The 27027-nt window shown below is 42.4% G+C and overlaps 1 protein-coding gene across 1 annotated transcript; it reads right to left on the bottom strand.

Annotated features, from left to right (window-relative positions):
- Nucleotides 1–4622: 4622 nt before the first annotated feature.
- LOC307097670 (angiogenin-like) lies at nucleotides 4623–5078 on the bottom strand (the record flags this gene model as incomplete). The annotated part of the gene is made up of 1 exon (XM_079767736.1): nucleotides 4623–5078. The coding sequence occupies one exon, from the start codon at nucleotides 5076–5078 to the stop codon at nucleotides 4623–4625; it is 456 nt and encodes a 151-aa protein (XP_079623862.1).
- Nucleotides 5079–27027: the final 21949 nt, after the last annotated feature.

Here is a 27027-nt window from a genome sequence, read left to right on the forward strand (position 1 = left end):
CTTCTCAAGTGCACATGGGTCATTTTCAAAGATAGACCATATGCTGGGTCACAGGCAAAGTCTCTTCAAATTCAAGAAGATAGAAATTATATCAAGCATCTTCTCAGATCACAGTGGCATAAAACTGGAAATCAACTACAATAAATACAATCCAAAGAAATCAAACACATGGAGACTAAACAGCATGCTATTAAACAAGGACTGGGTCACCAGAGAGATCAAGGAAGAAATAAAAAACATCATGGCAACAAATGACAATGAAAACACAACAATCCAAAATCTATGGGACACAGCGAAAGCAGTCTTGAGAGGGAAGTTCATAGCTCTACAGGCCTATTGCAAAAAACAAGAAACAATGGTAATAAATTACTTAACCCTACAACTCAAAGAGCTAGAAAAAGAGCAGCAAGAAAAGCCCAGTGTAACCAGAAGGAAGGAAATAACAAAGATCAGAGCGGAGATAAATGACATAGAGACCAAAGAAACAATACATAAGATCAACAAAACCAAGAGCTGGTTCTTTGAAAGGATAAACAAGATTGATGGACCTCTAGCCAGGCTCACCAAGAAGCAAAGAGAGAGGACCCAAATAAACAAAATCAGAAATGAAAGGGGTGAAATAACAACAGACCCTTCTGAGATACAAAGGATTGTTACAAAATACTACGAACAACTCTATTCCAACAAACTGGACAATCTGGAGGAAATGGACATATTCCTAGAAAAATATAACCTTCCAAAAATCAATCAAGAAGAATCTAAACAGCTCAATAGGCCAATAACTATGGACGAAATTGAAGCAGTCATCAAAAAGCTTCCGGCAAACAAAAGCCCGGGGCCTGATGGCTTCACAGGAGAGTTTTACCAAACATTCAAGGAAGAACTAAAACCTATCCTCCTCAGACTATTCCAAAAAATTCAAGTGGAAGGAACACTTCCAAGCTCCTTCTATGAAGCCAGCATCACCCTAATACCAAAACCAGATAAAGACAACACAATGAAAGAGAATTACAGACCAATATCCCTCATGAACATAGATGCCAAAATTCTCAACAAAATTCTAGCAAATCGGCTCCAGCAGTACATCAGAAAGATCATACACCATGACCAAGTAGGATTTATCCCAGGAATGCAAGGATGGTACAATATCCGCAAATCAATAAACGTGATACATCACATAAACAAATTGAAAGATAAAAATCACATAGTCATATCAATTGATGCAGAAAAAGCATTTGACAAAATCCAACACCCTTTCTTGATAAAAACTCTCAACAAGGTGGGAATAGATGGCTCATACCTCAACATAATAAAAGCTATATATGATAAACCCACAGCAAACATCATACTCAATGGACAAAAACTAAAAACATTTCCCCTAAGAACAGGAACAAGACAGGGATGCCCACTCTCACCACTCCTGTTTGACATAGTACTGGAAGTATTAGCCATTGCAATTAGACAAGAAGAAGAAATAAAAGGCATCCAAATTGGAAAAGAACAAGTAAAGCTGTCTTTATTTGCAGACGACATGATATTGTACATAAAAAATCCGAAAGACTCCGTCAAAAAACTAATAGACTTAATAAATGAATTCGGCAATGTAGCAGGATACAAAATTAACGCCAAGAAATCTATGGCCTTTCTATACACCAATAGTGAACTTACAGACAGAGAGACTAAAAAGGCAATCCCATTTACCATCGCACCAAAAAAATTAAGATACCTAGGAATAAACTTAACTAAGGAGGTAAAAGACCTATACACGGAAAACTACAGGACACTGAAAAAAGAGATAGAGGAAGACGTAAACAGATGGAAGAACATACCATGTTCATGGATTGGTAGAATCAACATCATTAAAATGTCCATACTACCCAAAGCAATCTATAGATTCAATGCACTCCCCATTAAAATACCAACGGCATATTTCACAGACCTTGAAAGAACTCTCCAAAAATTCATCTGGAATAAAAAAAGACCCCGAATAGCCACAGCAATCCTGAGAAAGAAGAATAAAGTAGGAGGGATCTCAATACCAGATTTCAAGCTGTATTACAAAGCCACTGTTCTCAAAACAGCCTGGTACTGGCACAAGAACAGACATATAGATCAATGGAACAGAATAGAGAATCCAGATATTGACCCAAACCACTATGCTCAATTAATATTTGACAAAGGAGGCATGAACATACAATGGAATAAAGACAGTCTCTTCAATAAATGGTGTTGGGAAAATTGGACAGATACATGCAAAAAAATGAAGCTTGATCACCAACTTACGCCATACACAAAAATAAACTCAAAATGGATACAGGACTTAAACATAAGACGGGAAACCATAAAAATACTAGAGCAATCCACAGGCAGCAAAATGTCAGACATATGCCAAAAGAAATTCTTCACTGACACTGCCCCTAGGGCAATGGAAGCTAAAGAGAAAATTAACAAATGGGACTACATCAAAATAAAAAGCTTTTTCACAGCAAAAGAAACCATCAACAAAACAACAAGAAGGCCCACTGCATGGGAGAACATATTTGCAAATGGCATCACTGATAAAGGTTTAATCTCCAACATCTACAGGCAACTTATACAACTTAATAAAAGGAAGGTAAATGATCCAATAAAAAAATGGGCAACAGACCTAAATAGAATCTTTTCAAAAGAAGACAGAAGGAAGGCCAAGAGACACATGAAAACATGCTCAACGTCACTAATTATCCGAGAGATGCAAATCAAAACCACAATGCGGTACCATCTCACACCTGTCAGAATGGCTATCATCAACAAATCAACAAACGACAAGTGTTGGCGAGGATGCGGAGAAAAAGGAACCCTCGTGCACTGCTGGTGGGATTGCAGACTGGTGCAGCCACTGTGGAGAACAGTATGGAGTTTCCTCAAAAAACTGAAAATGGAACTCCCATTCGACCCAGTAATCCCACTCCTGGGAATATATCCGAAGAAACTAGAAACACCAATTAGAAAGGATATATGCACCCCTATGTTCATAGCAGCACAATTCACCATAGCTAAGATTTGGAAACAGCCTAGGTGCCCGTCAGCAGATGACTGGATCAGAAAACTGTGGTACATCTACACAATGGAATACTATGCTGCCATAAAAAAGAAGGAATTCTCATCATTTGCAGCAACCTGGGAGGAATTGGAGAACATTATGTTAAGTGAAATAAGTCAGTCAATGAAAGAAAAATACCACATGATCTCACTCATTTATGGATAATAAAGAACATTATAATCTTGAACAAAAAGATAGATACAGAGACAGTAAAGCATCAAACAGACTGTCAAATTACAAGGGGAAGGTTAGGGAGAGGTGGGTGAGATAAGAGATCAATCAAAGGACTTGTATGCATGCATATAAGCATAACCAATGGATGCAAAACTCTGGGGGGTGGGGGCATATATGGGAGGGGGGTGTGGGGAGGGCAATGGTAAGATATGTACACATATAATACCTTAATAAAAAAATTGAAAGAAAAAAAAACAAAAAACAAAATCTGCCAAGAAAATGCCTTGGGTAAAATAATTGGCTTAAAATCTGAAGTTTGTTAATACATAATAAATAGATGTAACTAAAGAAAGGGTTTATGATAAAGCTTTTTAGATGATATATATAGATATACATGATATAGATATAGATATATCTATGACTAAACATAGTTTTCCATAATTTTTTGGTAATTTAAAACTTTGGAGTTTGCTGGGTTAAATAGCAAAATATTTAAATATCTAGGTATTTTGGAGTAACGGGATACTGAAATATTAATCTGAGTTTGCCTCTTATAGAGAATTTAGAGGATAGATTTGAATCCATTAATGAATATGCCTTGTGTTTTATTGAAATATATCTTTTAAAATGTGAAAACTAGCCCTGACCAGTTTGGCTCAGTGGATAGAGCTTCGGCCTGTGGACTGAAGGGTCCCAGGTTTGATTCCGGTCAAGGGCATGTACCTTGGTTGCAGGCGCATCCCCAGTAGAGGGTGTGCAGGAGGCAGCTGATGTTTCTCTCTCATTGATGTTTCTAACTCTCTATCCCTCTCCCTTCCTTTATGTACAAAATCAATAATATATATATTTTTAAATGCGATAACTTAAGAGAGAGGTAAAATTTAATCTGCTGGTATTTCGTTCTAAACACTACTTAAAGTTTAACATTTGTAAAAGTAATATTGACTTATTTGACAGCAAAAATAATTTGCTCCTCAAAATTCTGCTTAGCAGCCATGTGCCCTGGAATTTCCCAGCTCTGTTATAAGATGAATTTAACATCCTTACACTCACAAAAACGGAAAATCTACCTCCCTAACGACTGAGAATGAAGTAACTAATAGGGAAAAAGGCATTTGTATTACATGCCATTCTCTCTGCGAGCTGTTGAGTAGAGAAAATGGGGAAAAATCAATAGGCCAAGAACTGATGAGAAGACTTTGATTCTTACTGATTTCAGAGACATTTTTATTTATTACATATTGTAAAACAGAAAACAAAAGATCCAGGCAGCTCATTTTCTGGGCCCCTGGCAATGAATGCGGCCACCCCTGTTCTAGAGTGTGTAGGGGAAATGCCAGGAATAGAGAGCAGAGCCAACTCTGGGCTAGTGGCCTGCTGATTTTGGTATGACAACGGTCTTCGCCAAGTGGACAGGCAAGCCATGTTCACAGGCAATAACAATGTATCTGGACTCTGCTGTGGCTCTGTACCGGCAGGGAGGCCGGGTGGACCCTCCATGGTGCCTGCAAATAGTGACCTGGAAAGTAGATTTGCTTATTCTTAAATTTGTCTCATAAGGCTCTCCATTCTTATCTTCACAGACAGCCTTGATGTTGTTACTGGTGCCATGAATAAAGGTGTTGATGTCTTTGCAGGGATTAGTCAAGTTTCGTTCTCTCATCTTGTCATCACAGTATTTGTCATTGTGGCCATGTGGTTTGAAATCATAGTGCTGGTCCAGGAAGATTTTGTACCTCTTGTCATCTGGAGCCTGGTTTGGTTGGGTCAGACAGGACCCCAGCATGAAGATCAACAACAGGGGACCCAAGCTCATCATCATCTCTTCCAACAAGGCTCCTGCCAAGGGCAAAAGGTATGGTAGAACAAATTAGGCTAAAAGGGCAAATGAGAATAAAAGGACAGGGACCTGCTGGACTAGTGACAGAGCATGATGAGTCCAGTATCCTCAGTCACCTAAATTATACCTTTTCTTTTCTCTTCCTCATTAATCTCACATTTCTTGTCAATCCATTCTTTTGGAAAATCAATCTAAGTGTTCTGAACACAACTTCCTGCCCAAACCATTCTTTCATATCCCTTATGACTCTGAGTAATTATTTTTCTATCAGTCATAGCATTAAAATATCCATTCACACTCTAGTCCATTTATTAATTAATTGAATAACAAACATTACATAAGCTCTTCTGGGTACAAGGCATCCATGGGGTAGGAATAGGAGGTCCAGTTCACTGAGATGAAACAGTAAGATAGGAGGCCTATGAAGAAGATGGACTTAAAAAAAATATATGTTCAATTTATTTTAGAGAGAAAGGAAGGGTGGGGGAGGAGAGAGAGAGAGAGAAACATTGATGTGAGATTGAAACATCTATTGGTTGCCTCCTGTATGCACCAAAACCAAATAAACCCACAACCTGGGTATATGCCCTGACCAGGTATCAAACTGGCAACCTTTTGGAACATGGGATGATGCTCAACCAACTGAGCCACACTGGCCAGGGCAAAGAGGGTCTTCTGAGCCCAGGGAAGGGTCAATCAGAAGTTTGTTAAAGACAAGATTCTAAGTATTTAAGTCAATAAATCAGCTGGCTATAAGAAGAGCAGTTGAGAGCAGTTTTGCCCTGACGTGAAGAGAGACAGACCCAATTCCCTAAGAATTACTTGGTTTGTGGCTAAAGGTGGAATTATTATATACTACTTAGAAAAAAAACAGAGAAGAGCATGGAAGAACTGATGCAATGATTGGAAGTGGGTCTGGGTCAACTTTTACAGAAGACTGGAGGAAGAAGAATTCAAGCTTATTCTTAAGAACAAGGTGGATTATTCTCAGAGAATATTTTCTAGTTTTCCCATAAATGTACATACACTGTTACACAATAGACAAATGATGTTACTATGTGATCAGATAAAAGAACACCAAAGAAAACCTCTTCAGAACTTTCGTGAAGCCAAAATCCTTACAATTTGCTATAATGATTTTGTAACATCTTCCACAAAAGACGAATAAGAGAGAGAAGGAGATTTCTGCCATCATCTCTCAAGAGTTTTCTGTCTAAATTGTGGGACTCACACTTCCCTGGGGCAGTGTGTCACACACATTCAAACATACCTATCCAGTAAATAGAATGCTTTCTTCTGGAGTAAAATTTTATGTCAATGATAGCTATTAAAAATGTGATTAAACAAGTATAGATTATAACAAAATAGAAAACAAATTTCATATTAACTTTAAAAACTTTATGTGTTAAGAAATGTGAAGGTTTGAGAGTTGAAAAATATTTGGTGTTTCCAGAAAAATATTTGGTAGTTCCTGACAATATTTTTAGTTCTTTGGAGAAAAATTTAAGAAACATTCAGAGCCTTTAAAAACCATCATATCTTCCCCCACATTGTATCAAATAAATGTCAGTGTTCCCACATTCAATAATAAAAATGACTTTTCACTATAAATTTGAAACTGTTTTTTATAATTTTGCTTTTCAAATTGTTTGTGAATCAGCAACTCACTTTGTGATTGGCTATGATTTATTAGCAACCATCACACATAATAAGATATTCTTACAATGGAAGAAAAATTTGACCTTCAAGTTAGTCTCAAGTGTGATGTAATTCATATAAATCCTAAATTAAAAGAAAACAAATGGTACATTTTCATAGACATTAAATTAAATAGTAATCTTTATTTTGAACTGTTCTTATATGTACATCAATAAACAATTTTATGTCAAATATTTTTATATCCTTAAAGATGCCACAGGTTCTAGCATTAAGCCTGTATTATTACTAAACAGCCCTTGGAGAATGACTGTAAATCTAGAAAGACCAGTAAATCCAGGGTTCTGATGGTTTCCTGGGAAGGCATGTGAGAGAGAGACCAAAGTGAACACTCTTTCTCATCATCATTTGGCATTGATACATCTTGTCTGTTTCATAATAACAATACACAAATTCGTCATACTGTTGAAGAACACCAAATTATACACTAGGAAAAATTTTGGTCATTCCACATTACTGAAATAAATAGCAGCTGAAAAAGTTTCCATTAGGAACACTAATTACAATTTGTAATAGAATCAAGTGAAAGCATGTTCTTGGAACTTGAGCAAAAAAGTGGTTCATGACTGAAGACAGAAGAGCCAGCCCTAAAAGAATAACAAGTATTCATACATGGCCACTGCTTCAACATAGCTGCTGGCCTGCCAGGCTCCCCATTTGCCAAGCTCTTTACATTTACAGTGTGCTTTTTAGTCTTCTGGGTGTGTTTTCTTTTTCTAGTTTTGTGGAAGACCTCATCAAAGGTTTACTGATGTGGATTCATTTAAGTTTCTTGCTCTTTAATAGACAAATATTGCCTTCTAAGTCGAAGGCAATTATAGAATCTCAGGCTCCCCAGATGGAACAGGACCTTAGATTCACAAAGTCAACACCTCTCTGCCTGGAGGTAGAATCCCAGAGTTCAAAATCAGCAAGTAGAGCCAGAGCTGTAGTAGCCAATAGAGTCATTAGGTGGCAGTGGTGGGTAGAAATGTTGCCAATATCTTCCATGCTATAGTGGAAAGCAGAGGTCCTTGTAGGAGGTGGCAGTGCTGTACAGGTTGTGGGGATATTGTTGTTCAAAGAAGGGGGTCTGAGCTGCTGGGCCTGTCTGGAGTTTCTGTCTAAACACTCTGTGCTTAAATAATAAAGACCAAGGACACCTCATTAGATACAAGTTTCAAAGCAAAAGTCACATAACTCAGGATCTGCCCACAAGGATATTGCAAAATAAAGATATACCTATTGCCAATTTCCAGGGCTGCCATTTCCAACCTTTCATCCAATCACCTGTCTCCATGTCAGTGTCTCCTACTGGTGTACACTCTACAGGAGGGCAGAGCCCATATTACTCACCTTAAATCACAGTGCCTGCCTCACAGTAGACCCTCAATATTTTTTATTTTATTTTTTTAGTGCTTGACTTAATTTTCCTCTTCAGGCTTAAGTTTGTTTAGCTATAAAATGAGAGAGTTGCTAACTCTAAAGTCTGAAATTCTATGGTTCTCACTAAGCATAAGAGAATCTTTTCCAGTTTTACTAGCAAAAGCCTAGTGGAATTACAGAGACAAGGTTTTATAAGTTTAGTAGGTAGATAGCATAAGGCACTTTGTGAAGAAAAAAAAAAGATTATAAGAAGGCCTGTGATCCAATTTTACTGAAATGTATAATTTCATAAGGCTCAGCGTGTAAGCCAAGCCCACAGACCACCTTTAATGAAGGCCCTGGACTGATGCCACACACAGGCTTCATATCCTACAAAGCCACTTGCTGGCTGGAGGTTGAAGGCCTCCCATCCCAGTCTGGAGAGGTAAAGGAAAATCTTTGTTTCTAGCTTGCAGAATTTGCACATTAATTCTGTAAGAACTCAGCTAAATTTTGCTCAGGCTTATTGTAATCTTGAATCCCTAAGACATCCAGAAACCAAAGCCCAGCCGGTACACACCATGGCCACCAGTATCGAATATCTACTCACCCCCTCACAACTTTCTCACTCAAATATTCAATCTTAAATTTCCCCAAAAGAGGTACAATCAATTTGGGAGAAAACAAGTATGAGACAGATTATTTGTGCTGCTGAAGTGAATCTGCCTAGGCCAAGGACTTAGAGCCTCACATCTGGTCATTAAACTCACTCACACATAACCTTCCATATTCAAGCACATAAGTGTCAGTCAGCTTTTTGTCAATGAAACATGTCTTCATTGTTCTTCAGACTAACTTTATCATCTGTCTCAAACCCATCCTTTAATCTTCACAAGAATTAATATTCTCTTCCTCTCTCCACAGGCAATGTTTTGTATTTAAGAGATTCAACTAACTTTACACACCAGGTACTTAACTTGCAGTCTATGATAAGTAACTATGGTTTTAATTTCCATACATGTAGCTTCACACTTTTATGCATTCTAGGACAATATCCCTCAAAGCAGAAAGCATAACACCCAATGCATACTCCTTCCTTTATCTCTTTTCCTTCTTCTTCCCTGCAGCCTGCCAGTATACCTTCTTTTGATCTTGGATATGTTCCACTTGGCTCTTAAAGAGCAATCAAAACTTTTTTTAAGTAAAAAAAAAAAAAAATTAGTCGAGAAGATTAGAAGAAAAGGGCTAAAAGCATTCTTTTTGTTTCTTTCCTGCTCTGCCACATTTAATGCCTGTTCCCTGGGCATCCAGATGCCCTTCAGCAAATGGCTTCCCCAGGTCTTTGGGGATTTTATCACAATTCAGGAATCCCTTGTAACCCTTCACTTGTTCAAGTCTCACTAATCTCCCTTCATCCACACATATAGACAATCCCAAAAGAAATCTGCTTTCATTTTAAACTTTAGAATCTGGTTCATTTTTTCTTAGTTCATAAGTTGGGCCCATAGGCTTTAAAGGGGGGTGGGGGGGAATTGTTTCATTGAAATAGCTAAATGCCTAGAAATAGTATGTATATATTAAAAAAAATACAGCAATAGATTACCCAGGGGTGAGAATCTTACAAGAATCAAGAAGAGTGGCTCCAACTGAAGATGGTTTCCACCTCTTTGTTCCTGGTAATGGGTTCCAGCTGTGTGCACTGGATCCCTCTGGTTCTGATTATATAGCGATCAAATGAACTGGGTGGGGAAACTAGTTCCAAAGAACCCTAATCCTGGCAGAGATAAGGAAACCAAAGACCCTGCCCTTGGCAAACAAGGAAATTCACCTTTTTCTTGGGAATGACTAGATCAAATATTTACCCACTGGAGTGGATTAAGGAGTTGTTCTAAGAGGCAATGTTTGATGTTGGTAAGCAAGGTCTTTTGTTCCAAAGCTGCCCTTTTTCTAATGTTCGTGGTTCTTACTCTTGCCCATGACAGGACCAAGGTTTCATTGTTCACATACATGATCTGGATCCAGAAGACGCTGTTTCTGATCTATGGGCCAACTCCAAGAACTGCCTTTGTAGAATGCCAACAGCAGAATGCTGTTCCTCTGCACTGTCTATTTACCCACATAATTTGGTTTCATGAAAGGAAGCCATGCCAATAAGTAGGTTATTCATAGATTTCACAGAACCAGGAAAGCACTTGTAGAGAAGGTTATGTGACAGCTGTTAGTACCCACTTATTTGACCTCAGCCTCCCAGCTACTAAGCCTCAGAAATATCTTTGACATATTTCCTGGGCTTCTCCTTACTTCATCTTCAGCTGTCCACAAGAGACTAACCAGGAGCCCCCAATATTCTGTTCCTTGTAGCACAGCTACAAACTGATTATCTCCACTGATAAGCATCACTCCTGAGATGGTTAATTGATCTCATTGTCTCTCCATTGGAAAGAACCCCTTTAATGAAGAATAATTGTCTTATCATCTCTATAGTCTTAGTTTCTACAACAGTGACTGACACCTAGGCCCAAAATTCTTTTTATTATCCCTCATGGTCTAAAAATGCATTCTTGGTCTGGCAGCAACTTAAAAAAGGACATGAAAGGGTTTAATCCCTTCCACTATGTAGAGGGCCCCCTGGGAAGGCACCTGAGCATTCTAAATTGGCCCCTCTTGCCCTTTTGGCCAAGAGGGACCTGCTTCTCACAATCCAATTGTCCACAGCTGTTGCCTGAGCTTCTATTCATGCCAAGGTTGAAACCTCGTGATGGCTGGTACCATGGATCTGTCTCTCACCCAGTGGGGTGAGCTGGGCCTCCTTGGAGAAGAAACCTGGGTTCCACAAGATATGTGATCAGTGCTGGGACCCTGCCAGCAGGCGAGGGGATCCCAAGGCAGGTGCTGGGCGTGGAGGCCATGGGGGCATAGGCGACCAAGGAGACAGAACTAAACCTCACATCACCCTGCTTGGCCCCGGAGGATGGCTGGTTAGCCAGAGAGGGGTAAGATTCCTCAGGGAAGGAACAACTTAAGACAGGCACAGTTGCACAGGGGCCATCAGGAGAGAACTTGGGGGTCAACAGAGGTGGGGCACAGACCTTCACCCCCCCAAGTTTGCAGGGGCCTGAACCCTCACCCCTGCTGAAGGAGATCTCCTGCCCCCATGGCTGCTCAGCTTCACATGCCCAGCTCAAATCGGGACCCAGGTAACAGAGACTTGGCCGACAGCAGATGCCCTCTCACTGCAACAAGACTTGATAGAGATGTCTTGCACCCATGATCCGGGGAACTGGGGTCTAGGATATCTAAATCTAGCCTAGCACCAGGAATGCTCAGGGCCTACTCAAGAAGGCAAATAATCCTCTCCACTAATAATTACAGGGTAAAACAAGATGGTTGTTAGAGTATTAAATTTGACAGTAAAATAGTAGTCAAGTTTTCAGACTAATTTAAATTGGCCAATCAAAATAAGCAAATACTCTAGAAAAATCAATTGTACTGGACAAAAAAGCTGTTACTAAAGTGTTAACTAAAATTTTTATTGGTAGTTCATCTCATGGTAAAATTGCGTAACATATAATGAACCTAAAGCAGTCACATTTTAGTCCAAAAAAGTAAAATTTACAAGCTATCAAGATTACAGCATAAAATTTCCAAAAGCCTCCCAATATTTAAACCAAAAAAGGGGGGATAGTAGAAAAATATCATGTAAGGAAAAATATCCTGCAAATAAATTACATCTAGAAAATTTTACTTTAGAAAATTAACTTTCATTTGTAATGCTAACAGCAAGTCACCCAGGTAAAACATACATGGTGTCAAAACAAGCCAAAGGAAAATCATTTGGGCAAAAAAATGAAAAAGGATCGCAAGTCAAATTTATAGAAAATATTCCTTTATTAACTTTTGGTCGAGAATATGTTTGTATATTTTCAGAAAACAACTCCGAGACATGTGGATTCCTGCAACAGAGAGGAATTGACAGGAGTGCTCCAGCCATGAAGACAGAAGAGAAACAGTCCAGAGATGGAAGATGCTGACGATGCCTTGCCATACTAGCAGTCAGCAGATATGCGTCACTGCAGATTGCCCAGGACCAAACCAGAGAGGGTCGGACCTGCAATACCACCATTTGTCCACCATCCAGAACTGAAATATCATTGCTGTTATGAACACATTAACAACTGTTGGACATAGAAACCGGGACTCAAAAGAACTGTTGGCCCAGAAAGAAACTCACTATAGACTGATTCATTTGCCTCACAGCATAACTATTATTGCTTGTCTCATTTTCAGTTCCTATAAGTGTATTCCTAGTATCACGTGAGCTCACTCATCGAGGGGAAAAGATGAACAACATAGACTGAAGAACAAGAACAGCATTGATCAGACTGTCAGACCTCAGAGGGAAGGTAGGGGAGGGTGGGGACAAGGGAGATAGATCAACCAAAGGACTTGTGTGCTTGCATATGAGCCTAACCAGTGATCAAGGACAACAGGGGGGGGGGGGGTGCTTGCATGTGGGGGGGTTTGGGAAGAGAACGGGGGGAGGGGGTTGATGACAAATATGTGATACCTTAATCAATAAAGTAATTAAAAAAAAATAAAAAAAATAAAAATGCATTCTTGGATACCACTTTTGGGACCCCAACCATGCAGATTCTCTAGGCTTCTCTCAGGGCTCACCAGCACAACTGGGTTTGGTCGTGGTTACCAAACAAGGCAGGCAGAGTAGGAAGGCTTCCAAGGGTCCCAGGAAAGCTCTGCTTCTAGCTTACTGATAAATCCTAAAAACCCACGGATTGCCTTCACTTTGGAAGTATTGGTCCCTGTTCCAAAGCACTCTCTCCTAGGAGCGATTAACTCTTTAAACAGCTGCCAGTGGGTTACACATGCTTGGGCAGGTGCTCTAGAGCCTATCTTAGGAACAGGTTTGGTAACCGGAAGGGCCTGAGGACTTAAGGAGGAAGAAAAGTGGATGAGGCAGGGTAATAAAAAACTAGGGAAGTTCCCTGGCAAGTAGAATAAGGAAAATAGAGACAAAATATTTAAACAAAGGGCCAAGCAATCAAAGCCAGCTCGTAAAACATTAGACTCTGAGGGATGGGAGCGTAATGGAGGGATAAGGACACATATGTAATACCTTAATCAATAAAGAAATAAAAAAATAATATTTGTTAGATAAATGGATCAATAAAGGAAAAAAAAAAAAACATTTGACTCTATCTTCCCTAACCAAGGACACTTAGGAGCAGGTGTCCTTGGTTATGGAAGGATACCTAACGAACCAGAGAGTAGCTAAAATCACCCTAGTCAGGGAGATAGGTAACAGAGACCCAGTGGTGCCATTAGTGCCAAACCCAAGAACGAATGAGGTCAGGGGAATAAATAACAAAACAAAAAACAATTAGAGCCAGACAAATCCAAGATAGGGCTAAAGATGACAAGAGAATGATCCCAAACCCCACTATACGCTCATTTGATACATAAGCATGTTAAAATACGTGCCTAAAAGCTGATGAATATTCTAATGGAGACCTCCCTTAAAATTGCCTTCTACAGAAAACAGATTAATCCTCAAGACATGCTCTTCCCTGAGCACACCAATGCCACCCTTTTCTCAGGTGTGTAATTTTACTTGCTTTCTCCTAAATTCCCACGGTCCTCCTCTTGTCTAACTTTTCAGTGAGCCAAAAGCAATCCACACTTGACTCACTTTTGACTCTCACACTTTTACTTCTCAGTGATCTAGCAGCTAAGTCTAGGCTCACATCTCTTTCTGTGACTTCCTTTTCTGAGTTTAGGCAGCCCAGTCGAGGGTCACTTCTGATACTGTGACCTTGCTTCTTCTATCCAAAGCACTTCCTTTGTGTCACGGTCCCAACCTTTAATAAACATACTCTCAAAATCAACTGGGCTTGTGACTTGAATTCTTTCCTGCAGAAGTCAAAAACCCACACATCCCAGACCTGCTGGCTCAGTTCTGTCCCTTTCTGGAGACATGGGCAGCATGCAGAACCCAAAAAGGGCAAACGTCATCTGCTTTTCAGTTGTGTTATGACAGAGTCCTGCCTGAGCTTCACTTTCCCCCATCGTCTCTCTGCTTGCCTTCATCCCCTACCAAATCCTGAGCTAAAAGGAAAAAAGTTGAAGGTAGTGAGAAGAGGACCAAGCACACGGCCATAAATGCTTTCCCTCAGTACTTGGTGACTCAGGGCTACTGAAGCCTCTGGAGAGGACGGTGCGGGCATGTCTCTGACCAGAACATTTGTTCTGCCAAACACCAAAGTTCAATGTCTTTTAGGAGCAAAGAGAGGTAACACGGTATGGGGTCCTTAGAGTGGTCTCTACTGGCACACAGCAGAGTGCCCAAATCCTCACTGTCCTTTGTGGGCAGACAAGGTATTTGGGAGTGGGACCTATTTTAAATTAATCACATATCACCTTTTCAAGAGACACTGAGAAGTGAGTTCTAAAAAGTTATCTAAGAGGCACTTGTTGGGGAAGGTGGCTGCCAGGCCCATTCCAACACCCTGAGTGCCTCAGCAGTCCCAGGAGACTGAGGCAGCAGCCACCTCCCACAGCCTTGGGGACAAGATGACTTGATCAACACAACCCTTCTCTGATGAATCGCCTAACAACAGAGACAAGACACTCCACTCCAATGTCACATCACACACAAACAGTCCCATGACCTGAAACACCAGTTCCAGCCCAGCTCACACAGACAGATCAGCCTCTGGGTTTAGTTTGGCAGTGATGGCGGGGAGCAGCCTCCAGCCTCTGAACACAGCCACATCCCTTCTCTGTCTCAAGGATTTTAGTGAATAACCTTGGGGAAATCCACAACCTGCCTACATGGTTGACAGTGCAGAGTCAGGTGAATGGTGAATGGTCTTTTATTCTAATGGTTTTATTTTCAGCTTGGCACAATGAGGTTATGAGGAAACAGAAAATGAGGTTTTTGAGAAAAAAGTTTTACAATTTTATTAAAGTGCATCGAAGTGCTTATACATTTGTGTTTCAAAATGTAACAGGAAATTATAGTCTCTGATTAATAAACACTATATCTTTGTCAGTGATTGTAATAGATGTAAAATAATTGCCAATTGAAAATCTACACTAATAAAAGAGAAACATGCATATTGGCCATCACTCTGCTACACCCACCAGCCAATCAGGAGTGAGTATGTAAATTAGCCCAACAAAGATGGTGGCAGCCACGGAGCTGGAGCAAGCAGGAGGCTTGGGTTGCCCCGGCGATCGAAGAAGCCAAGCTTCCCACCTGCCCTGGCCGGCCTTGGCCTCCACTCAAGGCTACAAAGTTTCAATTATAGAAGATAAATAAATCCCAGAAACCTGCTTCTAGCCGGCCCTGGCCTCCACTCAAGGAGGCACTGAAAAAAAAATAAAAGAAAAGAAAAAAAGGAAGGGCTGGGAGGCTGGATCACCGGGAGGCATGGCCAGCCTGAAAACAGCCCTCAGCTCCTCACCCAGGCTGGCCACACTCCCATGGGGTGAGGGTCCCCGCTGGGGGGCTTGGCAAGCCTGCAACAGCCATCAGCCCCTCACCCAGGCTGGCCAGACACCCCAGCTGGGATCCCCCACCCTGAAGGGACTGTGACCAGCTTGAAAACAGCCCTCAGCCCCTCACCCAGGCTGGCCACGCGCCCCCCAGTGGGGACCCTCACCCCATGGGTGCATGGCCGGCCTGCAAACCACCACAGGCCCCTCGCCCAGGCTGCCCCATGCCCCAAGGAAACCCCCACCCTGATCCGGGACACCTTTCCTGATCCGGCAAACCAGCTAGCCCCCACCCATGCACCGGGCTTCTATTTATACTAATAAAAGGGTAATATGCTAATTAGACTGGGAGACCTTCCAGGAGAGCTTCCGGAGGTTCTTCTGGACAAAGCCATGGTGGCGGGGCCGAGGTAGAGGCAGATACAGGCCAAGAGGGGAGGGCAGTTGTGGGTGATCAGGCTGATGGGGGGTGGGGCCGTTGAGGGTAAGCAAACCAGCAGGGGTCCAGTTGGGGAGGAGCAGGCTGTCAGTGGGGGTCAGTTGGAGGTGATTAGGACAGTGAGGGGGGCAATTTGGAGTTAGCAGGCAAGCAGGGGGGCTGTTGAGGGTGAGCAGGCCAGTGGGGAGGGAAGGTGGGGGCGAGCAGGCCAGCATGGGGGGGCAGTTGGGGGTGATCAGGCTGGCAGGGAGGCAGTTGGGGGTGAGCACACTGGCACGGGGGGCAGTTGGGGTGATCAGGCTGGCAGGGGGGCAGTTGGGGGTGAACAGGCCAGCAGGCAGAGTGGTTAGGGGCAATCAGACAGGCAGGCAGGCAGGTGAGCAGTTAGGAGCCAGCAGTACTGGACTGCGAGAGGGATATCCGACTGCCAGTTTAAGCCTGATCCCTGTAAACCGGCAGTAGGACATCCTTCAAGGGATCCCAGATTGGAGAAGGTGCAGGCTGGGCTGAGGGAAACCCCCCCCACCCCCACCCCCACCCAACCCAACTCCTTCCCCCACCCCAGCCATGCACGAATTTTGTGCACCAGGCCTCTAGTATATTCATATATTTTTAAATGTTCTGACAGCTTGAACTTGAAAGTTATTCTCCTTTTTCTGAAATGTTTTTCTAGTCTCTTCTTCCAGCCAATAGTTTTCCTGCACGGGCAGGGGAAGATTGGGTTCTCCTTCCAAGGCCTCTAGTGCTGGTGTACTCTCCCCCTTTATACAGGAGAGTCTAAACGTTTAATTCTGTCCTTAAGACTAATAGTAAAATTTTGTGATAGAGGGAAGAGGTTAACCTCCACATTTCTTTATAACTCTTACATAGTTTGGGTCTACAGGCATGAAACTTACTTCAGAAGAGAAGTAATGGTTAAAGAGGATGAAGCTCACGTGAGAAGAAGGATCATGTCTCCACTTCTAGCAAGGAGAGACAGTTCTGATAGAGGGAGAATGGGACACAGGCCTGCTGACATGGCTCTATTTCCAAACAGACAAACAGTAATCACTCACTTTTCAACAAACTCTGGGCTTTGTGCCCATTCTCTCTTTCCTAAATGTTTCAAGGTGTTCTTCTGAGAATAACTATTTACAGAGTTTGCTTTTTGCTTAAATACAGTATAATGGAAACTCCTAAAGAGGGGTTTTGCCAGCCTGCTTTGGTCCACCTTCTTAGCCATCTACTTTCATTTGTGAATCACACTGGTAAATGCTCCCAACAATAACATGACCAGCCACTTACCTCAGCCTGCTTATAACCTGACATCTGCACTTTTGACAAAAGCCAGAGCACTTCCTCTTTCCCTGGAATGGCTTTTCCTATCCTCTTTGCCAAAGAAAGTTTTTCTCCTCATTACTTGAGTACCTTCTTTTTCTTTCTTCTTTTTTTAATATTTACATGTTTATTCTTTATAAGAATAAATATGTGTAACTTTATATATATATATATATATATATATATATATATATATATATATATATATTATTGATTTTTTACAGAGAGGAAGAGAGCGGGATAGAGAGTTAGAAACATTGATGAGAGAGAAACATCGATCAGAGAGAAACATCGATCAGAGAGAAACATCCATCAGCTGCCTCTTGCACACCCCCTACTGGGGATGTGCCCGCAACCAAGGTACATGCCCTTGACCGGAATCAAACCTGGGACTCTTGAGTCCACAGGACGATGCTCTATCCACTGAGCCAAACCAGTTTCGGCAAATATGTGTAACTTTTAACATATTTATAACCCACATAAACAAAAGGTCTTGAGACCAAACAGTTTAAGACCTGCTCCTTCCAGCAGACATCCAATGCCCTGTGAACATTACTGCGAACGGGCATGGCTGCTTAGTTCCTTGGCACACTCAGTGTATATTTCACTTTAAATATGATTCAACAGATCATTTGCAAAAAGGCTTCCTAAACTTATTTTTGGGCAAGGGGATGCAATCGGACAGTGAATATTAAAGTCTAACTGGTTTTAAAGTCTAAGAAACAAAGCAAGTCTTCCTTGGTGACATCAGAATGTAATAAATAACCCTTGAATATATACACAGGTTCACTCTAATGTATAGAATAGAAAACCATACATTACATAAGGCATTTAAAAAATATCAATTAGCAATGTGACAACACAACATTAGATTCTAAGTAAGCAGTCTCAAATGAATGACTTACTGCAAATATTAGCTAAGAATAAGTCCTTAATTTTTTTAATTTAATAAATCTTTATTGTTCAGATTATTACAATTGTTACTCTTTTTCCCCCCCATAGCTCCCCTCCACCCGGTTCCCACCCCACCCACTGCCCTTACCTCCCCTCAATGTCCTCATCCATAGGTGTACAATTTTAGTCCAGTCTCTTCCTGCACCCCCCACACCCCTTTCCCCCTGATAATTATCAATCCACTGCCTTTCTATGCCCCTGATTCTATTATATTCACCAGTTTATTATGTTCATCAGATCTTTAATTCACTTGATTTTTAGGTTCTCTTGTTGATAGATATGTATTTGTTGTTCATAATTTTTATCTTTACTTTTTTCTTCTTCCTCTTCTTAAAGAATACCTTTCAGCATTTCATATGATACTGGTTTGGTGGTGATGAACTCCTTTAGCTTTTTCTTATCTGTGAAGCTCTTTATCTGACCTTCCATTCTGAATGATAACTTTGCTGGTAGAGTAATCTTGGTTGTAGGTTCTTGCTATTCATCACTTTGAATATTTCTTGCCACTCTCATCTGGCCTGCATAGTTTCTGTTGAGAAATCGTATGTATGCTCCCTTGTAGGTAATTAACTGTTTTTCTCTTGCTGCTTTTAATATTCTCTCTTTGTCTTTTGCCCTTGGCATTTTAATTATGATGTGTCTTGGTGTGGTTCTTTTGGATTCCTTTTGTTTGGGGTTCTGTGTGCTTCCTGGACTTGTAAGTCTATTTCATTCACCAGGTGGGAGAAGTTTTCAGTCATTATTTCTTCAAATAGGTTTTCAGTATCTTGCTCTCTCTCTTCTTCTGGCACCCCCATAATTCTGATGTTGGTACGTTTGAAGTTGTCCCAGAAGCTTCTTACATTATCTTCAACTTTTGGGGTTCTTTTTTCTTTTTGCTTTGCCGGTTGAGGTTTTTTTGTTTTTTTGTATTTCAAATCTTTGACTTGATTCTTGCGTTCCCCTAGTCTGCTGTTGGGTCTCTGTATAATATTTTTATTTCAGTCAGTGTATATTTAATTTCTAGTTGGTCCCTTTTCATATCCTCGAGGGTCTCGTTAAATTTATCAGCCTTTTCTAGGAAATTGTTGAAAAACCTTATAACCATGGTTTTGAATTCTATATCCAGTCATTTGTTCTCCTCCATTTCTTTCATTTGTGGTCTGTTTCTTTGACTCCTCATTTTTGCTGCTTCCCTGAGTTGGTAGGGTAGCTTTGTGTGCTATATTTCCTATATGGCCCAGTGGGTCAGCCTCCCCAGTTACCTGAGGTGGACACTCTTGGTGCTCCCCTTTGTGGACTGTGTGTACAGTCTTGTTGTAGTTAAGTCTTGATTGTTGTTGGTATCACTGGGAGGAATTGACCTCCAGGCCAATTGGCTGTGAGTATCAGCTGTGTCAACGCCGGGATACATTCTGTATTGGAGACAGCCTTATAGGACCAGACTTGCAAAATTGCAAAAATCTCTGCGCTCAACTTGGATGGGGCGGAGTCTCAGGGCTGAGCAGACAGTCTTGGCTTCCCGTTAGCCCTGCCCTTGCGCATGCGCCTCCAGACCTCTGCCTTCCATGGATCCCCTGAGTTTCCGCCTGACAGTCAAGATTCCCTGTGTAAGAATTCCTCCCTTCTGCAGATCAAAACCAGTCCAGGGTGAGTGGGGTGGAGGGGTGAGAAGCAGAGTTTTCCTCCCTCTCTCCTTATTCAATATATACATGTATGCTCTGGCCAGTGTGGCTCAATTGGTTGTGCTTTGTCACATGTACTGAGAGGTTGCTGGTTTGATTTCCAGTAGGGGTACATGCCCAGATTGCAGGCTCAATCCCCAGTGGGGGTGGGGGGTGCAAAGGGCAGCTGATCAATGTTTCTCTCTCATCAATGCTTCTCTCTCTCCCCTATCCCTTCCTCTCTCTCTCTTTCAAATCAATTTAAAAACATTTAAAAATATATACACTGAGTGGCCAGATTATTATGATCTCTGAACGCATAATAATCTGGCCACTCAGTGTGTGTGTGTGTGTGTGTGTGTGTGTGTGTGTGTGTGTGTGTATTAGAGGCCCGGTGCATGAATTCGTGAATGGGTGGGGTCCGGCCAGCCTGGCCAGGGGGAGGGGACATGGGCGGTTGGCCAGCCTGCTTGCTGGTCGAACTCCTGGTCGAGGGGACAATTTGCATATTAGCCTTTTATTATATAGGATATACACTGAGTGGCCAGATTATTATGCACTCAGAGATCATAATAATCTGGCCACTCAGTGTATATACATCATATGCATACACACACATATATACACATACTATATATATATATACACATACACACACAAATATATGCATACTAGAGGCCCGGTGCACGAAATTCGTGCACTGGGGAGGGTGTCCCTCAGCCCAGCTTGCACCCTCTCTATAATGGGACCCCTCGGGGGATGTCCAACTGCAGGTTTAGGCCCGATTCCAGAATCGGGCCTAAACCTGCAGTTGGACATCCCTCTCACATTCCAGGACCGCTGGCTCCTAACCACTCACCTACCTGCCTGATTGCCCCCTAACTGCTCCCTTGCTGACCTGATTGCCCCCAAATACCCTCCCCTGCTGGCCTGATCACCCCCAAGGCTTTTATTAGTATAGATATGACCCTGCACAGAAAATTTTACTAACCCTGCTTTACAATAAGGGCTTGACGATTGAATCATTAGGACCAGACACCAAGATTTCCTTTCTTTGAATAGTGGAGGGAATACTTATCTTGTCTTTAAGTTGCCCGTAAATTAAAATGAGATAATGACTTAGAAAAGTATAAAAGCACCATATAAAGACAACTGTCTTTTTAATGAAGTGGTAAAATGAAAAACACTTTTTATTCTCCCCTTCCTTCCTTTACAGCTTTTATTTAAACTTTAAAATTTATAAAAATTTCACTCCAATTTTCATTTCTTTACATTCAACATTATTTTGTATTGGTTTCAGGTTTTATATTAGTTACAGAATAGTGGTTAGACAATCATATACTTTACAAAGTGTTCCCCGATATTTCTAGTACCCACCTGGCATCATACCATCATTACAACACTATTGACTATATTCCCTATTTAAGTGACAATGGGTTTACAGGTTCCTTTCAGTCTTTCTTTTGTGTTGCTCATCCTTCCTTTTCTTTCTCACTTCTTCCCTCATTTTCTTTATATAGTATCTCAATTGGCCATCAAAGCTCAGTGAAGGCACTGGGAACGCTTCATCCATTTTACAGACCAGGAAACTGAGGCCAATTCCAGTTGGCTGTGGAACTTGACTCAGCACACAGGAAGCCCTCAGAGCCATGCTCTTTGCGCTTCCTAAGGGGCAGCGGCCCAGCAAACAGAACAAACCTTCCAGTCAGGCTTCCGAGTCTCTTTCTCCAGCACCTCTTCATTTCGGATGCTCCACATTCTTTCCTCTCCCCCCATTCTTTACTGCCCCCCCTTCTCCGAAGCAGGTGGAAGGCTTCCCACTCACTGCCTAAGCATGCTCTGCCATGGGGCAGGGTGTAGCGAGCTTGCTTTTGGGTCAAGGCGGGAGCAGGAGTCACCACCTCTGAAGTGTGAAGGCCGCCTGAGCGTGGCGGGTTAGCACTGGGAGCTTCTCTGAATCACATCAGTCAGTCCAGTACCCTGCAGTGCAGCACCCCTCCACTGAGGTGGCACCACCCCTCAACCCCCGCCTCAGGGGTGAGGGTCCTTGGCCCTCTGCCAGGAGTCCTTCCATGCCCCTTGATCCCTGGCTGGGCCCACCCACGTCTTGGGGGCACTGCAGAACCTCTGTCTCTCTGCAGATGAGGCAGATCCCTGCCCTAGGTCTCCGCAAAGCTATGAATCTGTGGCCAGAGGCCTGGTCTGGGTCTCAGCAACCACATGCCTGCAATGTTCCCAGGGACCCCGGGAGCGGCTGGGTGAGTCCCGCCTCACCTCCCCGGGGTGCCGATCTCCCCAGGGACCTCTGGGAGCGGCTGGGCGGGTCTGGCCACACACCCCCGGTTGCCAATCTCTGGGAGCGGCTGAGCAGGCCGGGCCATGCCCCCCCCTGGTTGCCGATCTCCCCAGGGACCCCCAGGAGCAGCTGGGCGGGCCCGGCCACGCACCCCGTGTTGCCAATCTCCCCAGGGACCTCCAGGAGAGGCTGGGTGGGCCCGGACACTCCCCCTGTGTGGCTGATCTCCCCAGGGACCTCCGGGAGTGGCTGGATGGGCCCGGCCATGCCCTTCCTGTTGACAATCTCCCCAGGGACCCCCGGTAGTGGCTGGGCGGGGCGGCCACGCCCCTCCGGGTTGCTGATCTCCCCAAGGACCCCCTGGAGCGGCTGGGCAGCCAGGTCTCGCCTCCCTGGGGCAGCGATCTCCCCAGGGACCCCCAGGAGTGGCTGGGCAGCCCGGCCTCGCCTCCCCGGGGTGGCGATCTTCCCAGCAACCCCCAGAACTAAGAGGACTGGGCGCCGCCATCTTGATCTTCTCAACTGCCGGTTAGGCCACCCGGAGTCCCGCCCCCCAGCCTCCCGTCGGCCCAATCATGGGCATAGCGGAGGTGCGGTCAATTTGCATGTTTCTCTATTATTATATAATAATTGTATATATCTATACATCAGTTATATATATATATATACATATATATATATATATATATATATACGCTTATAGATATTAGTATATAGACTCATATAGTGCATATGTTTGTATGGTTTTTTTTAAAATCTATTTAGTTATAGAGGAGCCAGGGGCTATAGCCTACAATTTTGCAAGAAGCCACTTCTTGCCCATAGCAGCCATCATTTGTTGATCAATGCAGATCAGTGTGACCCCAAAGGGTCACTTATTCTTCTCCACATGACTTTCAGGTAGGTACCATTAGACTGACTCCTCAGCAGATGGAGAACGTCAGAGCCAGAAGTCCATATCCCCACTGCAGGGTACACTGGGCTGTGGTTCACCTCAGTGCTCCCCTCAAGAGAGAAGAGTTTGCAATTCAAATCAAGAGGTGCCTCCAAGGGAAAACCAATTAGCAAAGAGAGAGAGAAGAGTGACCAGAGCAAGCCCATCTCACAGGAAAAAAGGAAAGGGCCATTTCCTCTCTGCTTGCTCCTGTGTCCCTGAAACAGGTGTCCCCAAGTTCCCTGGCCTGAGGTGCTGACCATTTGCTGACCTTCACGGGATGCTCTGCCTCCTGCTCCCACTACTCAAATAAGAAACGAAGGCAGTTGGACCCTTGCCTCCGTCCCAGTAAGTGATAAGAACGAAAACTGGAAGTTCCTCTCCTCGATTCCTAAACTCAAAACCAAGACCCATATCCCCCAGTGCAGAGTAAGAACAAAGGGAACCCCATTGCCCTTGCCAGCTGGACGGGGCCCTGCAGGCCGAGGAGCCCATGTCTCCAGCACATTCCCCTCCAATCACAATGACCCAGGGTCCCCGCAGCTCCAACCGACAGAAGCACAGGGCTCTTCTTTCCAGACGTCTTGGGTTAATGTCTTTATTTTTTCTGGCCCATATTTTGAACTTTTTCCAGACTGATGGGCTAAAGTGGAAATTACACTCCTCTTGGCTCTGTCCAAAGCAGATGCCACATAATCACAATCATATTAATGAAGCTGGCAAGAATAAGGATGAAGAATCTGAGAGGGGGGAAAGTAGGGGAGAAAAAAAAAACCTAGCAACTTGCAGAATGTGTCTCCACTGATTGAATGCTCCTGCCTAGAAAGAGGTTTCCCTGAGAAATCTGAAGCCAGCTTTTCCCTATCTAAACTCTGAGTAATTCCTTTTCTTTTACTTGCTGTTTTCTATGGTTTGGGTACTGGGAGAGAAAAGGGAGACTACTTGCCCAGATGGTTTTGGACTTCACAACACTCGAGGTCTTATTTACACGTGGGTTTCCAGCTCTGCGTGACATAAGTCCGTGCAAACGGGCACATCTGTCCATCAGCAAGCACAGCGCAACCACAAGTTTGGCAGGCAGCTCCTGTTGCCAGATGCCTTCGCGGTTTCTTAAACTATGTATTCAAGGCACTCCACTTTTTTTCTTGCTGGAAATACTTTCAAAGAACACAATGTTTTGGGTTGCCTGGCCAAAGTTTAGCTGTACTTTTGCGTCTTTGCCAAACTTCCTGTTTTTAGCAAAACAATTTATTATCTTGCTGGTTCTTTAGACCCAAAAGGATCTGCAGGCACACAAAAACAACTTGGTTTCCATGTCTTTTCAGAGGAGAAACTCATTCGCTTTCCCATAATTGTTCTGGGAACAGAAAGGTATTTAACCTTTGGGAATGTTACCAAGGTGTAGAAAAGGTTTTAATTATTCAAAACCTTTACAGTCTGAACTTTAAAGAACTGACAGTTATTTGTGTGTGTGTGTGTGCATGAAAATAATTCTTTTCAGGTGGTTTGGCAATATCACAGATCTGCCGCACGTGGTATAATGGAAGCAAGTTCGAAGTGAGTCTGAGTTTGGAGGCCAAGGTTAGACTCAGAGATTTGATTAATCAGCAGCAATCAACAAAAGCATTGGAACCAGACACTTTTATGACTAGTTCACCTCTCATTACTAAGCCAAATAGTCACCCTTTTGACTTCATCAGAAAACAAAACAAAAACTAAATAGTAAGAGCCTTCTCCATCCCCGCCTAGCAGCCACCTAGCCTGACTATCAGCCAATAAGTAGATTGAGAAGAAACAAAGTCTCAGATTGATTAGATTGGGGTGCCAACAAATAGTCTCAGTTTTCTTCTACAAAAATATTTGAACTATAAACAGAACATATGTTATCTCTAGCAACACACACCACACATAGTCACTTAGATAGAGTTTGATAGTAATGCCTTGTACTGCAACAGAGGATTACTATCTCTTCAGTAGAGACTGGGCCAGTGTGGTTAGTTCTCCAAAGTACTTCATTTCTGAAGTAGAAGATATTTCCACTCAGATAGATAGATCTGACCACAGTTTTTCCAGGTCTTTCAAAAACCACTTCACACTACCTCCAAAGAACAAGGTAAGCCCATTTCCTACAAATTCCTGCTTCAGAGATCTTCGAATTCTTTGATGGAGACCTAGCAACCACTATAAAAATAAACACTCCTTAAAACAGAGAGAGTCAAAGAGTAAGACACTTGAGAGGAAATGATTAATATTAATGAGAGAGTGCAGTGTAGTCTGACAATAGGCCAGCATCAGCACTTCAGAAGGAATGCTTCTCACTTAAGCAAGAAAGGGCTAACTTCTGTCTTTCCATGTGTCCTAATTCTCTACTGATTAAAGTAGAGAAAAAGACAGTATCTGGGATGGATGGATAGATAGGACATGTGTGTGTGTGTTTATTGTGTGTGTGTGTGTGTGTGTGTGTGTACACACACACACACACACACACACACTGAGTGGCCAGATTATTGTGATCTCTGAACACATAATAATCTGACCACTCAGTGTACTTCTCTTGAGTACATCATTTATTTGATATCAAAGATACTATAAATCGTGCACCTGATCAGTTTTCCCCTTTGCACTGGCTGATAGAAAGCTCAGGGCAAATAGGTGGTTGATCTCCAGCAAAAGTCTAGAATACTTTTGGTACCCATTTGAGATACAAATACACTGAGTGGCCAGATTATTATGCATTCAGATAATCTGGCCATTCAATGTATATGGCTATGACTGGTATTGTGTATATACGATTGATGTTTTGATTCTCTTCAGTAGAGACTGGGCCAAGAAAAAGAAAGTCCAAGTAGCAACTGAACAAGTTAAGAGCACCTATGTTGAGGAGAGGGTTAAATGGAAAGGTTTTCATAATGAATTATCACTCATTTCAAGCCCTCTCAGATGCTGTTACTAAGTATATGGTACAGAAGGGGCCCAAGATTTCCTGTATACTCTTCTAAAAGGTGAGAATGTGCCTTTATTATTAACCTTAGGGCATGTGGCTTTAAAGAGTTATTTGTGAACATTTAAACATAAACAATATCAGTATTAAGTATCAGATCAAAGAAACGCTGTTCCATGTGGGGTAGCCAAAGCACAGAAACGTGGCTGCGAAGCATGAGCTCCCTTTGAAGGGGATGTTGCTATCAATATTGCTTCCTCAGCAGCCTAGTGCCATCAAAACAAGGTGCACCTCTAGACATATATCTATTATCTCCTGCCTGGTGTGAAAAAGGTTTCACTCCTCCAGCCTTTAGGAACAAAACCTGGCATGCCAAACCAAAGCCTGAGGGCCCCTTCACTCGCTTTTTGTCCCAACACGAACACATTTAAAGTAATGTTTGAAGCCTGTGGTATCAGAATTTATTTCTACAAAGTTAACTCTATTTGATATCCTTGGCTATAAGTTTAATTTGCTAAATCATGCTTTTTTCTAAATTTATTGCAAAATTATTGTTCTCCGGGGAAATAATTACCATTTCTCTGACTTCTATGGTATTGCTTTCTTTGCCTGTGAATTTAAGTAAAGAGATTTAAAAAGCAACTCTGTGTTTTGAGTAAGTATTCAAAACAGGATGATTCTAGTACTATATTTGAATTTAAGAGAGCATATTCTATTTTTCTGAATGAGAACAATAGGATATTAAAATTAGAAAAGAATCCTAAGAAATGATTGCATGCATTTATTTATTTATATACTCCCTAGTTGCAAAAAGGATTCTAAGCAGCTTAGG

This window comes from Cnephaeus nilssonii, assembly GCF_951640355.1.
Source record: "Cnephaeus nilssonii genome assembly, chromosome: 4".
NCBI classification, from domain to species: domain Eukaryota; kingdom Metazoa; phylum Chordata; class Mammalia; order Chiroptera; family Vespertilionidae; genus Cnephaeus; species Cnephaeus nilssonii.